Here is a 21373-nt window from a genome sequence, read left to right on the forward strand (position 1 = left end):
ACTCAGAGCTGTCAGCATGGAACATCAAACCAGTGTCAGCTCTGTACAGAGTGGCAGCAGCATGTTGTCAGGGCAGGAGTCAGAATGGGAGAGAGACTTTTCTAGAAACAAAACAGCAACATCCTTACAGCTTTTCAGAAGAGAAAGGGTCTGACCAGTCAAAGGCTGACACCTACACTTGTGTCTGCTCTCTCCAGGCCTGATGACACAGGCTAGCAGAATACACGGCACAAATGAGTTGTGTTGCATTTGTCAGTGACAGCAGCTTTTATTGTCTTTACAATACAAGATAATACAAACTATTAAAAAGTAATTTTGTTTGGTAAAATATTTAGTAGATTGAAAATATAAATGGATTTTCAGATTAAACAAGATTACAAGCAAATAATTTGCCATGAGATCAAAGAAGTATAAAAGCCAACAGCTCCAGATCCATGCTCCTGGCACCTAATGTTTTCTAAGTAAAGAATTTAATTCTTTTGAACAGTCATCCTACTCCTTCCCCTAAGTGTGTGGGATTGCAAAGGTCAGTTATATACTTGGTAAAGGGTTGGAGGGGAGGGAGTAAACAAAAACGAATCACAAGTCCTGTCCCCAATCCCTTCTCCACTAGCTGGAATCTGTACTGTGTTAGAATGCCTTTTTTACTGCATTTTCCCATTATTACCAGGATTGAACATGAACAGATTTATGTTATGATTAAAAAAAAGTAATTTCAGATAATAGCCCAATTTCACAATTTTGAGCTTTTATATGCATGCAGTTTTTCCCTCCCAATAAGTTAAAATGTAACTGCATCAGTTTCCTTTTATCATTTGACTCATTCCTTTATAAGTAGTTTCAGGTAAGACATAATGTCGATCGCAGATGACCAAACCAGAACAGAACACTGCACAGGACTGAGACTTTGGGCCAGCTGAGAAATCTTTTTCTCCAAGGTATACCCCTGCCTGGGCATAGCAACATCATTCTTCTTCAGAAACATTACTGGACATAAGTCGTTCCCACCATCACCTATATACACAACTTGTGTATAACTCACTCCTCGTTCCAGCTGTTTATCTAGAAATTCTTTTAAAACTTTCCTTTTGCAGAGGTTTTTAGGGCACTTTGCACAATGGTGAGCATGGAAGTGCTGTACAGTAAGATAGCCAGTACTGCTGAATGCTGCAGGGTTTGTAAACACTTCATCAAACACTTTATGTAAGTCAGCAGCTTTCAGAATCCAGTCAATAAATACTGTATTAGAATCTGAAACAATTATACAATCAAACAACTCCTTGTTCTCGCCAATAAATCCCAGAAGATCTATCATTCCCGCAGTGAAAGGAATTGTTGTCATAGTTCTTTTCATCTCATCTTCTTTGACACCATTGTCTCCCAAGTAGACAAAGACTCTGCCCATATATTCTGTCCAGTGTCCTGGTTGGTAAGAGTTTCTTAATCCATTAGGAAGTTTTCTTTCAGGAGCACATTTCACAATCCACGTGTCACTATTTTCATCTATGATTGTATGGTCAAAATCAAAAACCAACAGAAATTTCATAGCTGTGAGAAAAACAGTTTCCAAAACAAACAAAAAAGAAAATTATTTATATAAACACAAGTACTATATTCCTATCCTGACCTTGTGCTCAGAAGAGAAAATTTCTGGAAGAAAATATCTGAACAAATAAACTATTTATGTCCACTACTGCGATGGGAAGTTGTGCTGTAGCTAAAAAAACAATTTGTAAATACCAAAGTTCAGTGTCCAACTTCTCTTTAAAATAGCTACTGAGAAAGTATCTAAACTTATGATGCAGTTACTAATACTTGCACAGCACCAATTTTCCTGTAGTCACCATCAGTTTGAGCAGATACTAATTTCTCAATCCGCATTTGTCAATGCAACCAAACTAGGATTCTCCTGGCAAAACGCCTCAATAGGTATTTCAAAAGGAAACGTCCACCGAACAGACGGAACCTGTGTCTTCAACGAGGCCGCACTAAATCAAAGCAGCTAACGAAACGAAATGCAACCATTTGTGAAGCTGAACCTGCCGACCCCTCCCGGGCAGGTCAGCCCTGCTCTGGGCCCCGCAGCCAGTGCCGCAGACAGCAGAGCAGCCCCGCCGCCGGGCCCGGGCCTGGAGAACGGGCAGCGCCCGGGGCCGGGGCCGTGAGGAGAAGGGATGGGGCAGTGCCCGGGGCCGGGGCCGTGAGGGGAAGGGGAACTTAAAGGGAACGGGCAGCGCCCGGGGCCGGGGCCGTGAGGAGAAGGGATGGGGCAGTGCCCGGGGCCGGGGCCGTGAGGGGAAGGGAAGGGCCCGGGGCCGAGCCCGTGAGGGGAAGGGGAAGGGAAGGGGCAGTGCCCGAGGCCGTGAGGGGAAGGGAAGGGGCAGTGCCCGGGGCCGTGCGGGGAAGTGAAGGGGCAGTGCCCGGGGCCGGAGCCGAGCCCGTGAGGGGAAGGGGAAGGGAAGGGGCAGTGCCCGGGGCCGTGCGGGGAAGGGAAGGGGCAGTGCCCGGGGCCGGAGCCGAGCCCGTGAGGGGAAGGGGAAGGGAAGGGAAGGGGCAGTGCCCGGGGCCGTGAGGGGAAGGGGCAGCACCAGCAGGGCCCGGGCCCGCCCCGCGCGCTCCGCCCGCGGTGTCACGTGGCCACGCCCCGCCGGGTCGCCCGGCAACGGCCCCGCAGCCCAGGACCATGGCGGCGATGGCGGCGATGGAGCGGCGGCGGAGGGGCAGCGCCCGTGAGTGCGGCTGCCCCAAGGGCAGCGGGAGCCGGCGGGAGGGGAGTGCCGAGCCCGCGGCCGCACGGCTCCGGGAGGCTGCAGGAGTGTCCAGCGTGACTCTCCCCAATGCTCCCCCAGCTGCAGACAAGAGGGGCTGTTTCTCCCTAGGAACTGAGTGGAGAGAACTGACCTGAAGGCAGCGCAGGTCCAGTAACCTCCAGGGGCAGTGGCTGGGGAAGAACGAGGGGCTTGGCAGATTCCTGCCTGCAGGGCGCAGCCGCATCAGTGAGCCTTTACTTCTGGTGAGGCTGTCTTCACCTTGGACAGAGGGAGAGGATCAGGGCTGATCCCTGTCGGGAGACTGGTCAGCAACGGCATCTGGAAAACAGACTTTGACACCGGTGTCACTCTAAGAGAAAGCCTCCTTACTTTTCAAACACGGTCTGTCAGTCTGCTGCAAATCACACGATTTCTACAGAATGCCACTCTCTACAGAGTGCCGCTCCCTTCAAAAATGGTGGTGACACTTGAAAGACCATTACAAAACCTAGACGTCAACTAGAGAAGTTGCATTTATGCCTGCACACGTGTATGTAAGCCTAATGCAGCAAAGAAATCCTAGTCTTGTCAACAAATCAAAAACTGTTCCACAACAGAACAATTTCAGTAAATACAATGAGTATGCAGGACACAGGAGTAAGGCACAGTCTGTACCCAAATTGCTGCCTCATCCAGCCAGTGGAATGGCGTTACCAATATTCTCCTTTTCATTTTGGGAATGGTCTCTGCTCCCTGCTGTTCTAAGAATCATGCCCAAGTACTGCCCGGGAAGTGTGTTATTACAAGCCAAACCCACACATACACACAAACAGGTAAGGACACAGTCAGTCCAGTCAAGTCAATCAGTGCCCATCCAAGTACATGCACTGGTCATAGGTAGACTACAGGTACAGATACTCTGTCTTTGCTCTGGGGTTTGGGGGACTAACTAATACTAAGGATAACTTAGTGTCGTTTCCATGTGAGCATTCAAATCCTGATACGTTTGATTATTGGATTTTCTGGTATCGAGTAACCTTTGTATTTTTTCTTCTCTCTGCACAGCACATAATTTGAAAGAAAAGGATGTTATACATGAGTATTTCATTCCAAATGAAGCAGATCTTCGGCAGGTCATTATATTTCCAAGAGCAGAATGGGAAAGGATTCAGGGCAGCATTAGAGAAGCAACACACATCGATGAGAAGAAAGAACAGGAAGAAGTGCACTTGGATTCCAAAGCTGCTGAAAAAGAGGCACGCAATGCCACTCTGGTAAGTACAAGATACATTTGTTAACAAGGTAGTCTCTTTTGTATATACAAAACCACTTATAGTAACATTTCTAGCTGTACTCCTTTTGTTTAACATTTGCTTTTGAATATGTATTTCAACTAAATGCCATTTAAATGCATTTAACATCTAATATAAACATTTATATGTTTTACTTAAAGCTAAAATGCAAATTAAAAAAAAATCCAAAATTTAAGTGTGATTTCTAACTTTGTCTGCACTGTAGAACCTGATAAAAGAGAAACTTCAAGCCAAAAAATTACGTGAAGAAAAGGAAGAGGAAGAAAGAAAGTTACTTGATTTGGAAGAAGCAAAGTTCCAAGCAGGAAAACGGAAGGAGGTTATTGACCGCACTAAAACCTACCTACGTTATCAGGAGGACAGAATGAGACATTTCCATGTTTGTTGACAACTTATATTTTTTATATTGAAATTGTAGTGAATGTCTTTAAAGAGTTCTGTAAATGAAAATGACTTTAAATGTTCTCTTGCAGAGTGCACTTCTACTTACTAGGGTCCTAAAAGAAAGAGATGCTCAAGTTGAACTTCTAAAGTCGAGATTAGCTGATAAGAAAAAGAAGGAATATGAAGAACAGCAACGTCAACTTAAAGAATACATTCTCAGTGAGCAAGAAAAAGCACATCAGCATTACATGAATCAACAGGCACTACGCAAAGATCAGCTGGAACAGTAAGTAATAAGTAAAAGCAACCCTACATTATTTACTTAAACTCTTCTCAAAATACATTTGATATTGTTGCAGCAGCCCTTCTTGTTAGAGGGTAAAAATGATGCAAGACACAGAGTTCTTGTTAAACACAGCGTAAAAAGGGTCCTGGTTTATTCCTCTTTATGGCTTAGTCATCTTAACTCCAACTACTTGCTGACTCTGGCTGCAGCAAGCTCCTGCTGTAGGTTTCCTTTGCAGCTTCTGACTGCTGGTTATTTCCTGCTTAACTATGACTGCAGGTATCAGTTTGCAGACTGTGACTGCAGGTACCAACAACAGGCTCTAACTGCAGACCCAGCCTGACCTCACAGCAGTGATTCTCTCCTCAGGATCCTTTTCCTCATGATTCTCTCCTTCATGCTCCTCAAGGCTCCTCCTCCATGATGATGCACCCCCCTTACCAGCTAACCCCCTCTTTTATCTCACTCATCCTTATCAGAAATAGCTGTTACTTATCAGGGGTGAAGTCACCTGTACTCTCTTCTCCTACACTATATGAGGTTTTTACAAAAACGTACCAATAATTTGTTTCCCAAATGCCATTCTTTTAAAAGAAGATTACAGAAGATCTTGCCCAAGAGGGAAAAGCTATATGCATTTTTACTTGCCAACAGTTTGCATGCAAAATCACCTCTGGGAAGCATCAGCAGGTTTTAATCAAATCACTGTTCAAGTGTTGTTAATGAAATTCAAGTGTGTTTTACTCAGATTTTGTTCCAGACAAGGAAAAGGTTAAATTAGATTTTCCATTTACCCATAATGAGCTTCCAGACTGCACAACAAGAGAAACCATTACTATCACTGCTATTCCTTCTCTCAAGTCTTCCATAAATCTCATTGAGGGGTCCCCAGTGGTATTTATAGGACTGGCCCTGCTGGTCTAGATAGAAGGAATTAAATTTCCCAAGGCAGAGGAAGAGTTCAAAGTCTGGTCTTACATATTCCAGGTGCAACATATATATCCTTGCAGAACTTAGTATAGAATATTTAGTATAGATATATTTAGTATACCAGCTTAAGTAGCTGCCTGCATGCCCAGAAGAAACACAGGTATGGTGGGTCATACCGGGGAAATCTTGTTCTCCAAGGATGCTGCAGATATAGGCCAGAGCATTACCAATGCAGTGGTGCTGATGAGTAATCCACCTAAAACTCATCACCACAGGACTGCAAACTGTGAGCTCATTTCTGCCCAGGGCTACCATTACAAACAATCATGCTGTTATTCACCTCTGATATTCTACCTGCCTTCAACTCACAGTATCACATTCTTCACTGCAAGGTACCTGTGGTTATGCAGTTCATTACTTCATGCAGTTCCTAGACCACTTATTCACCTTTTTCTGATTCAGAATAAAAGAGCGGGAGCATCAGGCAGATCTGGCCAAACAGGAAGAAAAAAGAGAAGCGGAAGAAAAACAGAGATTGGCCCAACTGTACCAATTAGAACTGCAGAGAGAAAAAGAAAAGAAACACGAGGGAAAAATGGAACGCCGGAAGCTGTATCATGTAAGCAGCAGGAAAGCAGACAGTTCAAAATGCGTATTTCACCTTGGCTGTGATGGTTGGACTCAGCCCACAAATAAAGGGCTCTACTGGCAACAGGGTCTTTGCTGACAGCTTTAGTAGCCTGGGATCAAATGCCCACCTTGCCAGTTGCAGGCCAGGTCTTTCCACTGTGCTTTTGAGAAAGACCTCTTGGAAGCCTCTCCCTTTTGTTGTCTGAAGGGATGTTGGCACTTGATGCTTTGACTGGTCTATGTTTAAAGACTTAGCTGTAGACATCAAGGAGTATCTCCTTGACTTGAGAACTGGATTTAAGTTTCACATTCCTGCTGTTTTAAACCCATTTTTCTTTGTTAGAAAGAGAGAATAGACAGAGACTGAATGTATCTTTTAAATTTGACTTGATATTTATGATTGGAGAGGTTTAGGAATTTAGTCAAGACTTGCTGCCATCTCATTTCATCTTCAAAGGCATCCTACTAAGGTAGAAACAAGAAGTGCCTCTTCTGGCCAGCATGCAAAAGACAGTTGTTTTTTTTACATAAGAATATAGAAAACTCCTCTTCCACTGTGTTTTGGATTAAGCTCTTAGGGATAGTTTTGGGTGAGGCAGGGCCAGGAGCAGAATGATCTGTGTGGATGGGTGGGGCTTGGACCATTCCTCTCGCCCACGTGTGTCAGTGGGAGCACAGGACAGTGCTCTCTGCATCACACAGAAATTTGTTTGTTTGTGCAGTGCACTGGAGAAGCAGCTGTTTGATGTTCAATTCCTTTTCCCCATCCTCACATCTACCATCTCCACTTGATGCATGTTTTGAATAGGGAGGTAGAAGTAAATGGAAATATCCCTTTCCTGTCTTTTCTCTCCTTTCCTGAGAATCCCTTTTCTCTCTTCTGTTTTTGAAAGAAACTTGAGGGGGATCAGGGAGTGATTCCTGTAAGCTGCTACCCCAGGTCCAGATATTCTAAACGTCATCTGTTACATCAGGACCATTTTGCCCATACAGGATTATCTAAATGACCAGAAAATAATCAAAGCAATAGAGGAACAAAACCAAATGGAGGAAGATGATCAGATCAGAGCTCACTTGAAAGCAAAGGAAATTATTGCCAAGATGAGAAAAAAGAAAGAAGCTGAAATTCGTAGGTAGGTACAATTCTGTGGTATAAATTGTAAATTATCTAAAAATTATATTGTAGTTGTTTTCAGATCATTTAGACTAATGATAAAACAACAGTTATTCTGAAACATTATTCTAAATTCTACTGAGAGGGAGAGCAGAGAATTCAGGAGAAAAAGGAAATTTTTTCACAGGTTCCTTAATAAGAGGGTGAAGGAACAACCTCTCCACCCTTCAAAGTACAGAAGCTTATGAAAGTGCAAAGCTTTGCTCCAGTGTATTGGGAAGAATGATTTTCCATATGGGCTACCAAATCCCCACCTCCTCAACAATTAAAGACAATTAAGATCCTTGATGAAAATATTTCTGAGTATAGGCTATATTTCTCTGAGTCAGCTCCAGAAAAAATGATTTGACTTCTTAACATGGCACATGCATCAATTAACTATGTCATGTTCTTATTAAGGGGAGATGTTTTATCAATTTAACATTGAGGGTACAACACGACAGCACTGAGTAAATCTAAGAGTTTTCTTCCCTTTCTGCTTCTGGTCAATACTTCCAAAATTCCTCTCCTGAAGTCAAGATGCTCACTGGAATGCTTACCGAGTGATCCAGCTCATAATTGCAATAGAAAGTAGTGATATAAGAACACAGAGAATATTTATTTGCTAAATCAGATAATAGAAAAATAAACCAAGCAGGAGGAGCAGAAGGAGATGATGAGTTGGGTGGGTGGGCCAGCCTGTTTGGGCAAGAGGAGAGAATTCTAGAAGCAGAATTGCTGAGTTTGGTAGCTTCAGGTAGGCCCAGGTGTGTTACCCTGGTATGTTATGGAAGCTCATGTTCTTCTGCAGACAAGTACAGGAACAACAGGACAAAGTCATTAGTCGAGTAGCTGAACAAATGAGTAAGGCATTAAAGATGAATGATAAACAACTGGCTAGAGATGTTGCAAGAATAGAAGCTGAACAAGAAAAGAAAAACAAAGAGAAAGAAGCAAAACAAAAGGCTGCCATTGAATCCATTGCTGAACACAGAGCCACTGTGGTAAGAAACTTGGGCTGATCTTACTTCTGCTTACTCCATCAGATGAGCCTGGCCCAGACCACATTTGGTGACTCTGGTGCCATGCAGCAGCAGGCTTCAGCAAGTCTGCTGACACTTTTCCTGGAGCCCCCTCTCCCTTTCCCCCTTCTGTGTTGGGCACACATTTGCCAGGGCTGCTGCAAAGCCTGGGCTTGGACAGGGGCCAGCCACAGTGACCGTGCTGATACAGGGCTGCTTCTGCAGAGAGAGAAGTTCAGCTCAGCAGGCCAGCTCCTTGGTTAACTTCTGTGTGTGTTCTGTCAACTACAGATGAAGTTGAAAGAGGAAAAGGAGAGACGGGAGAAAGAAGAGGGAGAAAAAGAACGTGATATGTTAATAGAAAAAGCTCGCATCCACATGGAAATGGAAAACAAGAAAAAACATGGACGGGATGAGGCAAACAGAGAATTACGGAAAATTCAGCTCCAGCAAATGGTAAATAGAAAAGCTGTTTCCTGTCAGCCCCTTCAGAAAGAAGCATGCATCTAAACCAATAGCACTAGCTCCTGCTGAGAGAAAGAGAGGAAGTTTGCTGTTTTGTTTGGATTTTTTTGTTTGTTGGGTTGTTTTTAATCACGCGTGCTTAGCGCATATGCTGGTGTTGGGGACCAGCCTCCTCAGAGCGTTGATGCAAATCAAGGGTGGTTTGCAAGGACAGATCACTGTCCTGTGCCAATATGACATTTTTTCAGCCATGCACTGCTGTCCTCTTGTATCTTCTGGGCAGGTCACCAGAGAGCAGCAGCTAATGCTGATGTTCACTCAGCTTTTTAGTGAACCCTTTCTCAGGGGATAGGGCAGGGGAGAGAAGTGGGGAGGGATGATAAGTGTCAAGTATCAACTAAGAATGCTGCAGACCTTCTGTGAGCTTTCACCCTCTCTCAGCTTCACAGGATGGTAATGTTGAGAACAAAATACTAAGCTTTGTTATTCCCTTTTTTTCATTAGGCTGAAAAGCAGGCAAGAAAAGAGCAAGAAAAACAAGAAGAATTGGACTACGAGGCTCTGACAAAGGCTATTGCACTTTCTAAAGATCAGGAGTTTCAGAAATATGCAAAGGAATTAATCGAAACAGAGTCCAAGACTACACATCATCTTTATCCTATTCTCAAAGCATTCGAAGATGGAAGAGGAGTTGGTCATGGGCCATTTTTCTAAGAAAAGAAGAAATAAATACTAGTTTCCAAACATATAATTCCATGTTGGGACGCAGTTACCTTGTTGTAGCTGTAATGCTGGTCAAAAAACAAAACCATGAAATAATGTTTAAACTGTCCACCAAGGAAAGGCAGAGATCGTTTTCAAATAAATATGCTTTTCAACTGTACAGGCAGAATTAAACTGTAAATGATTTATAACAAATATATACCATAGATCTGGACTGAATTCCATTTGAAAAGATAAAAGATTGCCATATACCTGGTGATATTCTCAAAAATCCCCAGCTTACGAATATTAGTTTATTAAACTTGAGACAAGAGTTCATACTATATAATTGACTGTCGCTGTAACCCATTCCAGCCAAAAGCTCACTATTTCTGTTATATTTTTTAACATTTATTGTTCTAAAAATTCACTGTCCCAGGTTTTTCAGGTCTACGATATGAATTCTCAGGGCAAAAAGTCACATTTTTCACTAGCCTACTTCCAAGTTAATTGTTCCCCATAATAGAAAAGACCAAACCAAACAACTACAGGGGACAAAAAAGAGAACATATGTGCAAGTTAGAACAGTTAGGATGCGCAGTTTTGGAAGCATTTTGCAACTATGTCTGAAAAACAAATGTCATGGTATAAATCAGTTTTATTACATGAAAATATGTGATTTGATACCAGCCCTTAAAAGGTCACCAAAGAGGCAAATAGGTCCCACTATAGCTGTAAATAGGGCCTACAAAATCAGCACATCAACAAGAGACAACATACCTGGGCTGTTCTTTCAAAAAGACTAACAGCAATTCAGTCTGTAAATAGATGTAATCTATTAAATAGGTAAACAGATGTGATCTAAAATTGTACCTCACATTCCTCAGCAGATTTACTCACCAACACCCAAGCCACACACACATCTCCCTCCTTAAGCTTAGGTTTCTCTGGTAAATGTTAACATAATTTCCTTGCTTTGGAAGTTAGGGGTTCCTGTAATGACTTCCTCCACCAGTACCCTGGGTTTGGGCAGGGTATCCCTCTATCCTGGTATCTGCTGGAAACTAACTCCAAACTTTGCTTTGTTGCACCCCACAGCTGCCAGTCTCTGCTGGCCAGAACATAAAATAATACAATTCCTTTAAAAAGAAAGAATACTGGATGCTTGCCAACACTTTAATTTTGAAAGTGGGTCTTTGGTGTGTCCTCAACTTCCTTGGCCCAGGTGCCGAAAGCAGGCAGGCCTTAAAGCACAGGAGGAAGGTATGAGGTGACCCTGGAGACCAGGTACCTCCAGGAAGCTGAGGGCCAGGCAGAACTGGCTGTACCTCCCCTACACTGTAAAAACGGTGGGTGTAAGGTGAGTGCAGATCTCCTTGATGGAGTCTCCTCCAGGATAGGCAAGGGGTGAATTCCTGGCAGGGGAATGAGGCCCGACCATGTCCAGCTCCCCGGGCCGCCCAGGGCTCTGGGCCCAGCACAGGCGGGCCTGGCGGGGGAGGCTCCTGTGGGGCGGCAGCGCACGGGCCCGGCCCAGCCCCACGGCCCCGACAACCCCACAGGGACAGAGGCGGAGGGACCACTGCAGCCTCTTACCGGGCACGGGCACTCCGCGGGGAAACGAGCCGTTCCGGAACCGCCTGCGGGAGATGGTCCGGCCTCCGGGCGGGGCGGGGCTCCCCTCCTGCCCGCGGTGTGCGGGGACCGGGCTCTGCCCGCCCGGGGCGGGGCCGCCGCAGCCCTCGCGAGACCGCGCCCGCCCTTCCCGCCGCGCCCCGAGCCTTTCGGCGGGCGGGAGGAGGAGTCCCGGTTTCCCGGGAAGCCGAGCCGTCGGTGGGGATCCCGCCTTCTCCTCCGGCAGACGTTCCGTCTCCGCGGAGGCTGACGATGGACCGCGATGGGGCGGACGGCGCTGCCCAGGACGCGGAGCTGGAGCGGGCCCGCTCCCTCAGCCGGCGGGCCGTGGCCCGGGAGCAGCTGGCGCAGTGAGTCCGGCGGCGGGACCGGGGCGGGGCGGGGCGGTTTGGGTTAGAGACCTGCCCGGGGGCAGCCCGTGGGTCCCGCCTGCAGGGGGGAAGGGGCGGCTCCTGGGCGCTGATCCCTGCCCGGAGCCCATCACTCACCGCTGCTGAACCAGGGCTTCACATCATCCTCACGTCCTGGGCAGACGGATCCTTCCTCACCCTCCATAATTCTGTTCTCCAGCTTCAGAAACGTCTCTTGCTGTCAGGGGCCGTGTCTATCCTAACACAGCCAACAGACTGGCTCAGCTGGCACCGAGAGCACGTGGCTTCTCTCTGTCTGCTCCTCCCGCCCAGAGCCTTCACAGCTCGGCTGCACGGGCACCACGGGCAGGCCTGCACTGCTGAGGCGCTGCCTGAGAACTGCGTGCCGGAAAGGCCGAGGGTGGAGCGGGGTAACAATGAAACAGGCTAGTCAAGTTCAGTCTAACATTTGAGTCCATATACTGGTCATGTTCACGTTTGCTAGTGTAGACTGCCCTAGCACCCTCAGACTGGAACTGAGCTTTGGCCAAAGGATTTGGAGCTAGCTCACAGAAACTGATTCTGTAAGCTGTAAACTGATTCTGGTTTGATCACTGATACCTTACTTCAAAGTATCAGGGTTTTTTTACTGTTAAAGTACCCACAGAAGTGCATAATCTGTATCATGCTGTCCCTAGCTCACTTATTCACTTCCCTTTTCTGATTTAGAATACAGGAGCACAAGGATCAAGCAGATCTGGCCAAGCTGGAAAATAGAAGAGAAGGGGAACGAATACAGCAATTGAGCCAATTGTACCAACTGGAAATGCAGAGAGGAAAAGAAAAGGAACAGGAGAAAAAAGCTGAATTCCAGAGGCAGCATCATGTAAGTAGCAGAAAAGCAGACAATTCAAAATGTTTATTTCACCTTGGCCCACAAATAAACAGGATTGTGGGCAGGGTCTTTGCTGACATTTTTAGTAGCACAGGATCAAATGCCTACCCTGCCAGTTGCAGGCCAGGTCTCTGTGCTTTGGGAAAGGCCTCTTGGAAGTTTTAATGTGGTACCTGAGCTTTGACTGGTCTACAATTGATGAAGCCTGATAGAATAAGCGAGGAGACTGTCCTTGACTTGAGAAATGGATTTAGTTTCCATGTACTTGCTCAAAGTCCATTTTTCTGTGTTAGGGAGAGGGAATAGCCTGAGTATGACAATACCTTTTAAACTTGATGATGACCTACTTACCACTTGTACTGTTTACCTGCCAATGCCTGCTCGAGCAGGGAAACTGAAGTAGAGGTACTGTGATGATTCATTGCCATGTGAGAGAGTAAAAGGAGAGAATTACCACTAAAACCCTACTTGCTTTTTTTCCTTCCATTCTCACCCCAAATACACAAATTTCCCCCCATTTCCCCCGACCTTGTATGTGCAACAAAAGCTATACATACTCCCAAGCTAGATGCCATTTTTGGATCATTACAAAATGCCTTATGCTTTACATTTTGATGATTCTGTAGACTTACTGTTTGAGCCCTTTAGAGTCTGCACCATATGAATGATACACAGGATGGGAACAGGATATTTGGAGCCACTGGGAAGGCAGAGGAGAAAATATAAAATTATTGTAAGCCTTGGGGCCGCAACCACATACTAATTTTACGTTTGCCATGGTTTGTGATAAGTAGATAATGAAAATTTTCTTTTATCTCTGGGTTTCTATCTTCTGTAGCTTCTCCACTGATAAAAAATCTCCTTATTACAGGCTAGGCCTGAAGTATTTGCTAGAATTTGTTTTTAGTTCATGTTTCCAAAATCTCGTTCTACATGAAAATAAAAGTAGTTTTCCATTTAAACAGGAATATGTAGCTGAACAAAAAGTATTTAAAGCTGAAGAGAAACAAAAAGAAGACAAAGATGATGATCGGATTAAGGCTTATATTAAAGGAAAAGAAATGATGGCTGATCTGACAAGAGAAAAATATGCAGAGAGTAACAGGTGCGTCCAGGGATAATTTTCAGTGTTAAGATTCAAACTTGCAATTTCATTTTGTGACAAACACTATTCTCAGTTGTTATATCAGCAAAATCAGAACTTCAATGCAAGCAAGTTTTCTGTAGTAAAAAACTTGTAGTGGAAAGTGCAGAAAAAATGTCTACCAGTTCCAATAGGAATTGGTGTTGCTGGGGTGGAGGTGGGATTGGTGTTAATAGAAGCAAGTTACCAATTGCCTCTGATAATCTGACTGAAAGTCCTGGGATGTTACAGTACCTCATGTTCTCTTGCAGGATGATACAGAAGCATAAGGACAAGGCTTTTGATCAATTAACTGCACAGATGAATGAGAAATTTAAGATTGAAGATGATCGTCTTGCTAGAGGAGCTGCAGAGGTAGAAGTTGAGTACCAAATGCAAAACAAAGAGAAAGAAATGAGAAAAAAGGCTGCTATTGAATCTATTGAAGAAAACAGAGTCACTGTGGTAAGAAATGGGGGCTGTCCCTGCTCCTCTTTCTGTCATAGACTTGTATGTAGGAATAGTGTTTGGAAATGCCATAGTTTCCACCAGAGTCATCTGGAGTGAGACACATGCAGGTTCTCACCAGTTGCTTCTTATTTATCATCTAGAGTTTTAGAATTAAATCCTTAAGAAAAATGCACACAGTGAATGTAGTGATCCTCTCTTCAAAAAAATTAGACTGGGAAGGCTCTGTAATTGTAATTTGTGCAAACTTAGCACTGCTTACTCCATCTGATGAGCCTGGCCCAGACCACATTTGGTGACTCTGGTGCCATGCAGCAGCAGGCTTCAGCAAGTCTGCTGACACCTTTCCTGGAGCCCCCTCTCCCTTTCCCCCTTCTGTGTTGGGCACACATTCGCCAGGGCTGCTGCAAAGCCTGGGCTTGGACAGGGGCCAGCCACAGTGACCGCGCTGATACAGGGCTGCTTCTGCAGAGAGAGAACTTCAGCTCAGCAGGCCAGCTCCTTGGTTAACTTCTGTGTGTGTTCTGTCAACTACAGATGAAGTTGAAAGAGGAAAAGGAGAGACAGGAGAAAGAAGAGGGTGAGAAGGATCGTAATCAGTGGATGACAGAAAATGACATCTACTTGGAAATGGAAAAAGCCAAGAAACAAAGACAGCGTGATGCAAACATGGAAGTACAGAAAATTCAGCTCCAGCAAATGGTAAACAGAACTGTATCCTGTCAGCCCCTTCAGAAAGAAGCATGCATCTAAACCCATAGTACTAGACCTCTTGGGCAGAAGAAAGTGGGGGGAGAGAGAGAGAAAGGTTGCTGTGCGTGTGATGTACATATTTGGTTTGGTTTTTACCTGTTATGCACTGCAGCTGCTGATGTTAGAGAGGTGACTGACTGTACATGGGCCACAAGAGGCTTGTTTGTGGAATGAGAAGGATACTGCTGAAAACTTGACAATGCATGATACACGTGTTTCAGAGGTTTATGGGCCTCCTCTTAGAGCAGTAGAGCAGAAGCCTCTTCCAGCTGGACTTGGCCCATGTGAGTCAGGGAGAATTACTGTGAGGGCTGATAATAAGAGAAAAATAATGACAGGTCACATCCTGTCCTGTGCCATTATGACATTTTTTCAGCCATGCACTGCTGTCCTCTTGTATCTTCTGGGCAGGTCACCAAAGAGCAGCAGCTAATGCTGATGTTTTCACTTAGCTATTTACTGTACCCTTTCTGGGGAGGTATGGCAGGGGAGGGATGATAAGTGTCAAGTATCAACTAAGAATGCTGCAGACCTTCTGTGAGCTTTCACCCTCTCTCAGCTTCACAGGATGGTAATGTTGAGAACAAAATACTAAGCTTTATTATTCCCTTTTTTTCATCAGGCTGAAAAGCAGGCAAGAAAAGAGCAGGAAAAGCAAGCAGACTTGGACTGCGATGCTCAGAGAGAAGCTGCTTTTCCTTGGGATCGAGCATCTCGGAGATAAAGACAGTGAGTAGTAACTGAATTAGTGCCATTACTGGATTTAATTTCTATTCTCTCCAAACATTCAAGGAAGAGACAAGATGTGGGCTTCCTGATTAGAACAGCTGCAAGAATGGTGGAGTGGATAATCTGCAGCATTAACAGTAAAAATTAGGGGGTGGGTGGGTGAAGACGGTTGATACGATGCCTTCCTACCTCATGTACATGAGTCCCCAGCACGCTCAGGATTGAGAAAACATTTGGCATTTTGTCACGACTTTTAGAGCCTGCTTTGGTCCTCAAAGCTCTTCCTGAGGGCAGGGCCAAGAACTCTCCTCAGGGCCAGCACAGACTGTTATTGTCTTGGTCACTTGTGCTGTGGTCTGGGCTGCTGCATTCTTTTTGGATAGAAGAACATGGCTGGGTGGAGCTGACTGACCCTGTACCAATGAGTCAGCATTATTCTGACCCATTATTCTATGATGTGAAGTAAAACACAGTAAGTAGGAACAATAAAGTCTTGTTTCAAAACTTCACTTCTGATCTAAAGTAGAAGACTAACATTGCTGCACTATGAACTAAAAGTCACTCAGAGTTCTCTCCAATTATCTTGGACTAATTAAGTTTGGAAATTACATATTACAAAAAGAAACATGGCAATTAACTTGTGCAATTGTCCCTCAATACTTTTTTCCTTAGATCACTAATGAAAAATTTATTTCCCTTCTCTCTGAGCCAGTTTGCATTTTATTACATCAAGCTTTTTTTCAGCAAGCAGAAAGAATGGAAACTTTTATAAAAGCCTTTTGATGGCAGAAGCTGGAGCCCTAAGAAGTATTGACTACAACAGGAGTGGTGCTGAAACCTGCAGAGCTCAGTAATGCTCCAAATGCATCCCTAAGTGCAAATCTGCACATGCTCACTACCATGCAATTGGTGAGTTAAATGGGTTTTTAGTCTACCTCCACAGCAGCAAGAAACAAGGTGGATTGCAGCCTCATTTCCTACTCAGCTTCCAGAAATGTCCTGTTTTGCAGAATATGTATGTCTGCATTTGAAGTCTACAGCCTGCTTCCATCAGGCTTATGCTCTTTTTACTTGGAACATCTACAGAAAACCCATCAAAACTCCAGTACCAGAAAATAACTCTTCATTTCAGTACAACTAGAATAAAGTGGGAATCCTGTAATTTTAAAGCATGTTGGCTAAATACAGATTTATTTACCCAATTTTAGCATGAAAAGAATCCAGCAGCAATCATGATTTCAATTTATTCTGTTGACTCTGAGATGCACATGTTTTGTATGCTTGTTTTAAGTAACTAATTCTAGTTAGTAATTTTCTGTACAACCTCTGTAAAGCATAGTATGATGACACTATATCAGAATGGCCAGAGGTGGTGGAATATCACCTGTAAAAGGTGTCCTGTGTATGGCAGGAGGCTGGTCTAGCTGTTCACCAGAGTCCTTTTCAGCTGCCATTTAAAGATGGTAACAAAATACAAAAAGATGAACTGCAGCTGATAAGAAGGGAAATTGTTGACCTGGAAGAATCTACACATTGAGAGATACCTCTCATTTAATGCCTAGGACCGCTCTTGTATTAGTTATTTGGTGGAGTCACCATTCCTGAAGGTATTTAGATGTGTATATGGTGCTTAGGGACATGGATTAACTAGTGTTGGACTTGAGTACTAGGATAACAGCTAGACTTGATCTTAAAGGTCTCTTCCAATCTAAATGGCTCTATAAAGTTTTAATTAATAGGTAGCAAATCAGAAAATGCTTTGAGAAATAATTTGACTAGTGAGCTTTAATTACTGTTTTTGCTCAAAAAAGCATCCTCTCAGATATTATTCTGCTTCAGGACATTGCAGCAGATGAGAGTCATAAGGTACTAGCCTTATTTGAAGACCAAGACCTTAGGAATACAAGACAACCCTCAGAGGGACTGAAACAGAGCCCTGAAATCAAACTGCTTTTTTTCCACACCTGTGATCCAACTCTTGAAGTAGAGCAGCAACTTCAATTTGAACATGTGGGCCTCCAGTGTCTAACATGGTACTCTCCCAACAGTATCTCAACTCATACCTGTGTGGTGGTACACAGTCCTGTTTTCATGGATCTAATACAACTCCTACCTAGCAAATGGAAGAGAACAGCACTCTAAAATGCCTTATATCCTAAGGGAATTTGAATTAACTAACTGTGCAGCTCTTTACTGTTAGGTAGTGTTCCAGGTTGGAGTTACTAGATCTGTGCAAGTTCTTTTAGCATCACAGTCTTTGTACCAGTTAGCTCTGAGGAAGTTTGAAGAGGATACATACCTGGAAACAAACTGCCCATGAACAGAAGAGCTGGCACCATGAGACTATTAAGTAACAGTCTTAAAGCAGAGCTGTTTGTAGCTTGTTGACACTTTCTTGCATAAACCAGTGTAGCACTTTGTTCTGCTGTGGATTGCCTCAGCTCCAATATATTATCCAGAGAAATTAACAATTCTGTTGGGTACTGAAGGACTTGAACATCAACACTGCAGGTCCAGGAAAATTCAACACTGCATCTCTGTTAAAGTAATAATTGCACACCCCCTGCCCCCCAGTGAGTAGCATCTGGTCTGACTCCTTTTGTGTGTAAAAGGAAAAAAGGCAAAGGTTAGAAAGAAAAAGCAGCATGTACTGAAAAGAAGTGTGTTTAACTGAGCAGAACCAAGAAAAATCCAACTGGCACAGTGAACAAGTTTGGAACTATATTTGATAAAGCTTTTAAGTTTTAATTTCTGCATTAGTTTCAGCTATAATCTATCAGTGCATATATGATTAATAGAAGCTACTAATTAAGCACTTAAACTATTCCTTTTTTCTTTAGAAATATGTTTGACCACTGCAGAAGCATCTACAAAGAAGCAAGAAGCTAGCCACTCTCTCCTTCAAAGTTCTGTGTGCCTGCAAAACCAATCAGTGCCCAACAGCAGAAGCTAACTGAGGACCAAGTTAAAAGACATGCCATTTGCTAGAACCTGCCTATAACTCAAGCTCAAGAAACAAGTGCCATAGCTTGCAACTGTACTGTAACTAGTCTAATTTTATTATGGAACAAAGCAGTAGATTCTTTTCAGAAAGTCAAGAACCAACAACCAAAGATAAACTATCAGTTCATCTGTACTGTACTCCTTAAATATTGCTGGGCCTCCAGGCTTAATTCAAATCTTTTGTTTTTACTTGAAAAATAAAAAAATCTTACTGAGCAAATAAAATTGAGTACATGTGTCTGTAACAATAAAATCCATGTTAACCATACTTTTTATTTGTGACAGTTTTCTACTTACTTTTATTCTGGAGAATGCAACGGAAGGTAGAAATAGTATCTTCAGAAGTTGTGACATTGGCTGAGTCTAAATCCTTTATGGGAGATGTCTGCAGCTAGACTGTATCTAGCACTCCAGCTAATCTGACTACAGGAAATGGGAAAAACACTTTCCTGTCATCTTCTGAGCATTTGCTGTCAACCAGCCAGCCTGTGCTACTGCTGTAGGTGACTTTGACTGAAAGTTGTTTCTTCACCCAGTTCTAAACTGACTTTATGTTACCACTCCATTTACATTCATGTTAAACAGACAGTTCCTCTATAACTTTACATTCAGACACACACATAAAGACTTGTATTTTTTCAAGTAAAAGACCATAGCTGGCAACAAGCAGTTTGCAATTAAGACACTAGGTCAGCTTCATGACATGGCTACATTTTTATATGTTATAATACAGACATAATAGACTGTCATTTGCCATTCTGTCATAGAAATTATTAAGTGCCCCTACTATTTGACACTATCATCTAATGTAACACAGAATAAAGATCTAACTTCACATCTTCAGTAAAAATGTATTGATCTTGGTTTAACTGAGGTCATATCCTGACATCAAATCACTCTGCCTGGTAAATCTGTACTCAAAGTATCAGCACTTCAGAAGGCTGGAGGTTCGCCAAGCACATTTACCCTGAGATGAGTTCACTTGGTCAGAGCATGGTGCTCACAAGGCTGAGCTCGTGGGTTTGATGCCTGTATGGCCCACTCATGTAAGAGCTGACCTGATGATTCTTGTAGAACCCTTCCAACTTGGAATATTCTGAATTTACAACTACAGGTTGGACAATATGACTTAGAAATGATTATTTCTCTAAATGCTGAAGATGCTAATACTGCAAGAAGCACATGTGGCAGACATGGAATACACTAAAAAATAAGCAAAAAAAAGGCATTTATTTCTGGGAAGTACTTTAGTACATAAGTTGTACATTTCAAATCGAGAACTCATTCTCCCAGCTTACAACTGAATAATTTTCCCTGTTATGAATTATAAATTACAAAATGTCCAAAAGACTAAGAATAATTACAAAATACTCTGATAAATGCTACATGCACAATATTGCAGGTATAATTAACAATTCTTTTAGCTGAAGGAACCCAGTTATTAGCTAGTTCCTCTCACCACTGTTCATAATTTAATATGCCTAAATTCTTTCCAATCCTTTCAACCACTCTTTCCAATAGCAGCTATGGCTAAAGCCACATACAGACTATCTTTTATAATGGGGATATGTAGCCACGTCTAACTTCCTGCCAAAAATAGCAAATTTCCTTAAGTGCATATATTACAAAATTTAAATTCAAAATCGGGGTGCTGCATTAATTCAACTTAGTCATTTTAATGTCTTAGAACTTCCATGAATACAAATATAAATTTAAAACTAATTGTATGCATATTCAGAAGTTCAAGATTTCTCCTCTGAACTTATGCATGTTAACTGCCCTATTAGTTTTATTTGAACAATAACTTTATGATGAAGGAAAGATACTAATTTACTAATTCTTTCACAAAATATACCTTTACATAGTTTTACTATCTAAACTCAACACTTTTTTTTATATTTTATTACTGCCATTCCTTTTGTGAATTTTCATACTAGAACTAGAAAAGTTATTTTCATATGATACTTAAAAAAAAAACCCAACCCAAACAGTTGAACATTATTTTTGGCCTTTACACAACGAAATTTTGTCAAAACAGCATTCCTAATGACATGAATTGTTAAAGGGTGAGAAGTAAGAGTTAAATTAGAAGCACATAAGCACAAAAATGGAAAACTAAAGTTTTATGCTAGGTAACTGCAGAACTGTACCAAATTCAAATTTTGCAAAGTGCAGTTCAGACTTTTTGATGTGCATTTTCTTTAATAATTTAGTTAAATACTGCATTAGGAAAATTACTATTTTCAGCAAAGGGAAGGTACATAACAGTTGTTTACATTTCCATTACATCAACTCTACAAGTGTGGCCAACCACTCCCCCCCTCCCCTCCCCAAAAAAAAACCCCTTCAAAACATGAAAACAGAATCAACAACCCCCATAAAAGAAAACTTTAATTGGTACTGCTTTTATAAAAGTATAGCATGTATATCTTTAGGTTTTCTATTATAAGGAAAGTCCTAAAAGCAGGAATATACATTTTTGCTTATCAGAAAAGCAATGAGTCTACCATGCCCCTAGAGGTGTTTCCAAAAATACTTTATTTGCTTCAATAAATCGACAGTTCCAGAAAAGGCAGCTAAAGGACTGCTTCTTTTGTTTACATTAACCTAAAATCCATTTGCCAGGCTGACACTATTACAAATCAGACATTATTGGGGATCACTGCAAATTCTTCAATGCATCTGACAAAGAACACTGAAAGAAAAGCCTGTATGTAGTCTGGGATTTCAAGTACAAAGTGCAAAGTTTCAGGCTAAAATTCTAACAACCAAATAGAACCAA

General features: G+C 42.8%; 2 protein-coding genes across 3 annotated transcripts; one reads left to right on the forward strand and one right to left on the reverse strand.

Annotated features, from left to right (window-relative positions):
* Positions 1-248: 248 nt before the first annotated feature.
* PHOSPHO2 (phosphatase, orphan 2) lies at positions 249-11893 on the reverse strand. Of its 2 annotated transcripts, none has more exons than XM_083865482.1 (3): positions 11759-11893; positions 2902-3101; positions 249-1548 (listed from the first exon to the last, which is right to left on the reverse strand). In XM_083865482.1, exon 3 carries the CDS (start codon positions 1544-1546, stop codon positions 821-823), a length of 726 nt encoding a protein of 241 aa, XP_083721608.1. In that variant the 5' UTR covers positions 1547-1548; positions 2902-3101; positions 11759-11893; the 3' UTR covers positions 249-820. The 2 variants fall into 2 exon arrangements, with proteins under 2 accessions (XP_083721608.1, XP_083721607.1); XM_083865481.1 differs by lacking the exon at positions 11759-11893 and adding an exon at positions 11232-11334.
* On the forward strand, positions 2673-18838 carry CFAP210 (cilia and flagella associated protein 210). Its single transcript, XM_083864894.1, has 16 exons — positions 2673-2729; positions 3816-4024; positions 4269-4442; positions 4537-4733; positions 6126-6282; positions 7287-7426; positions 8258-8450; positions 8760-8924; positions 9438-9634; positions 11036-11620; positions 12350-12506; positions 13481-13620; positions 13911-14103; positions 14644-14808; positions 15482-15588; positions 18429-18838. Exons 1-15 carry the CDS (start codon positions 2684-2686, stop codon positions 15581-15583), a joined length of 2820 nt encoding a protein of 939 aa, XP_083721020.1. The 5' UTR covers positions 2673-2683; the 3' UTR covers positions 15584-15588; positions 18429-18838.
* Positions 18839-21373: the final 2535 nt, after the last annotated feature.

This window comes from Zosterops lateralis (assembly GCF_965231275.1).
Source record: "Zosterops lateralis genome assembly, chromosome: 7".
Taxonomy (NCBI): Eukaryota; Metazoa; Chordata; class Aves; order Passeriformes; family Zosteropidae; genus Zosterops; species Zosterops lateralis.

Excerpts from the sequence above, each read along its gene's own strand:
- PHOSPHO2 (XM_083865482.1), bottom strand. The coding sequence starts at position 1,546 with ATGAAATTTCTGTTGGTTTTTGATTTTGACCATACAATCATAGATGAA.
- CFAP210 (XM_083864894.1), top strand. The coding sequence starts at position 2,684 with ATGGCGGCGATGGCGGCGATGGAGCGGCGGCGGAGGGGCAGCGCCC. Across the intron at positions 4,734-6,125 it reads CGCAAAGATCAGCTGGAACA|AATAAAAGAGCGGGAGCATC; the intron begins GTAAGTAATAAG and ends TTTCTGATTCAG. Across the intron at positions 8,451-8,759 it reads CTGAACACAGAGCCACTGTG|ATGAAGTTGAAAGAGGAAAA; the intron begins GTAAGAAACTTG and ends TGTCAACTACAG.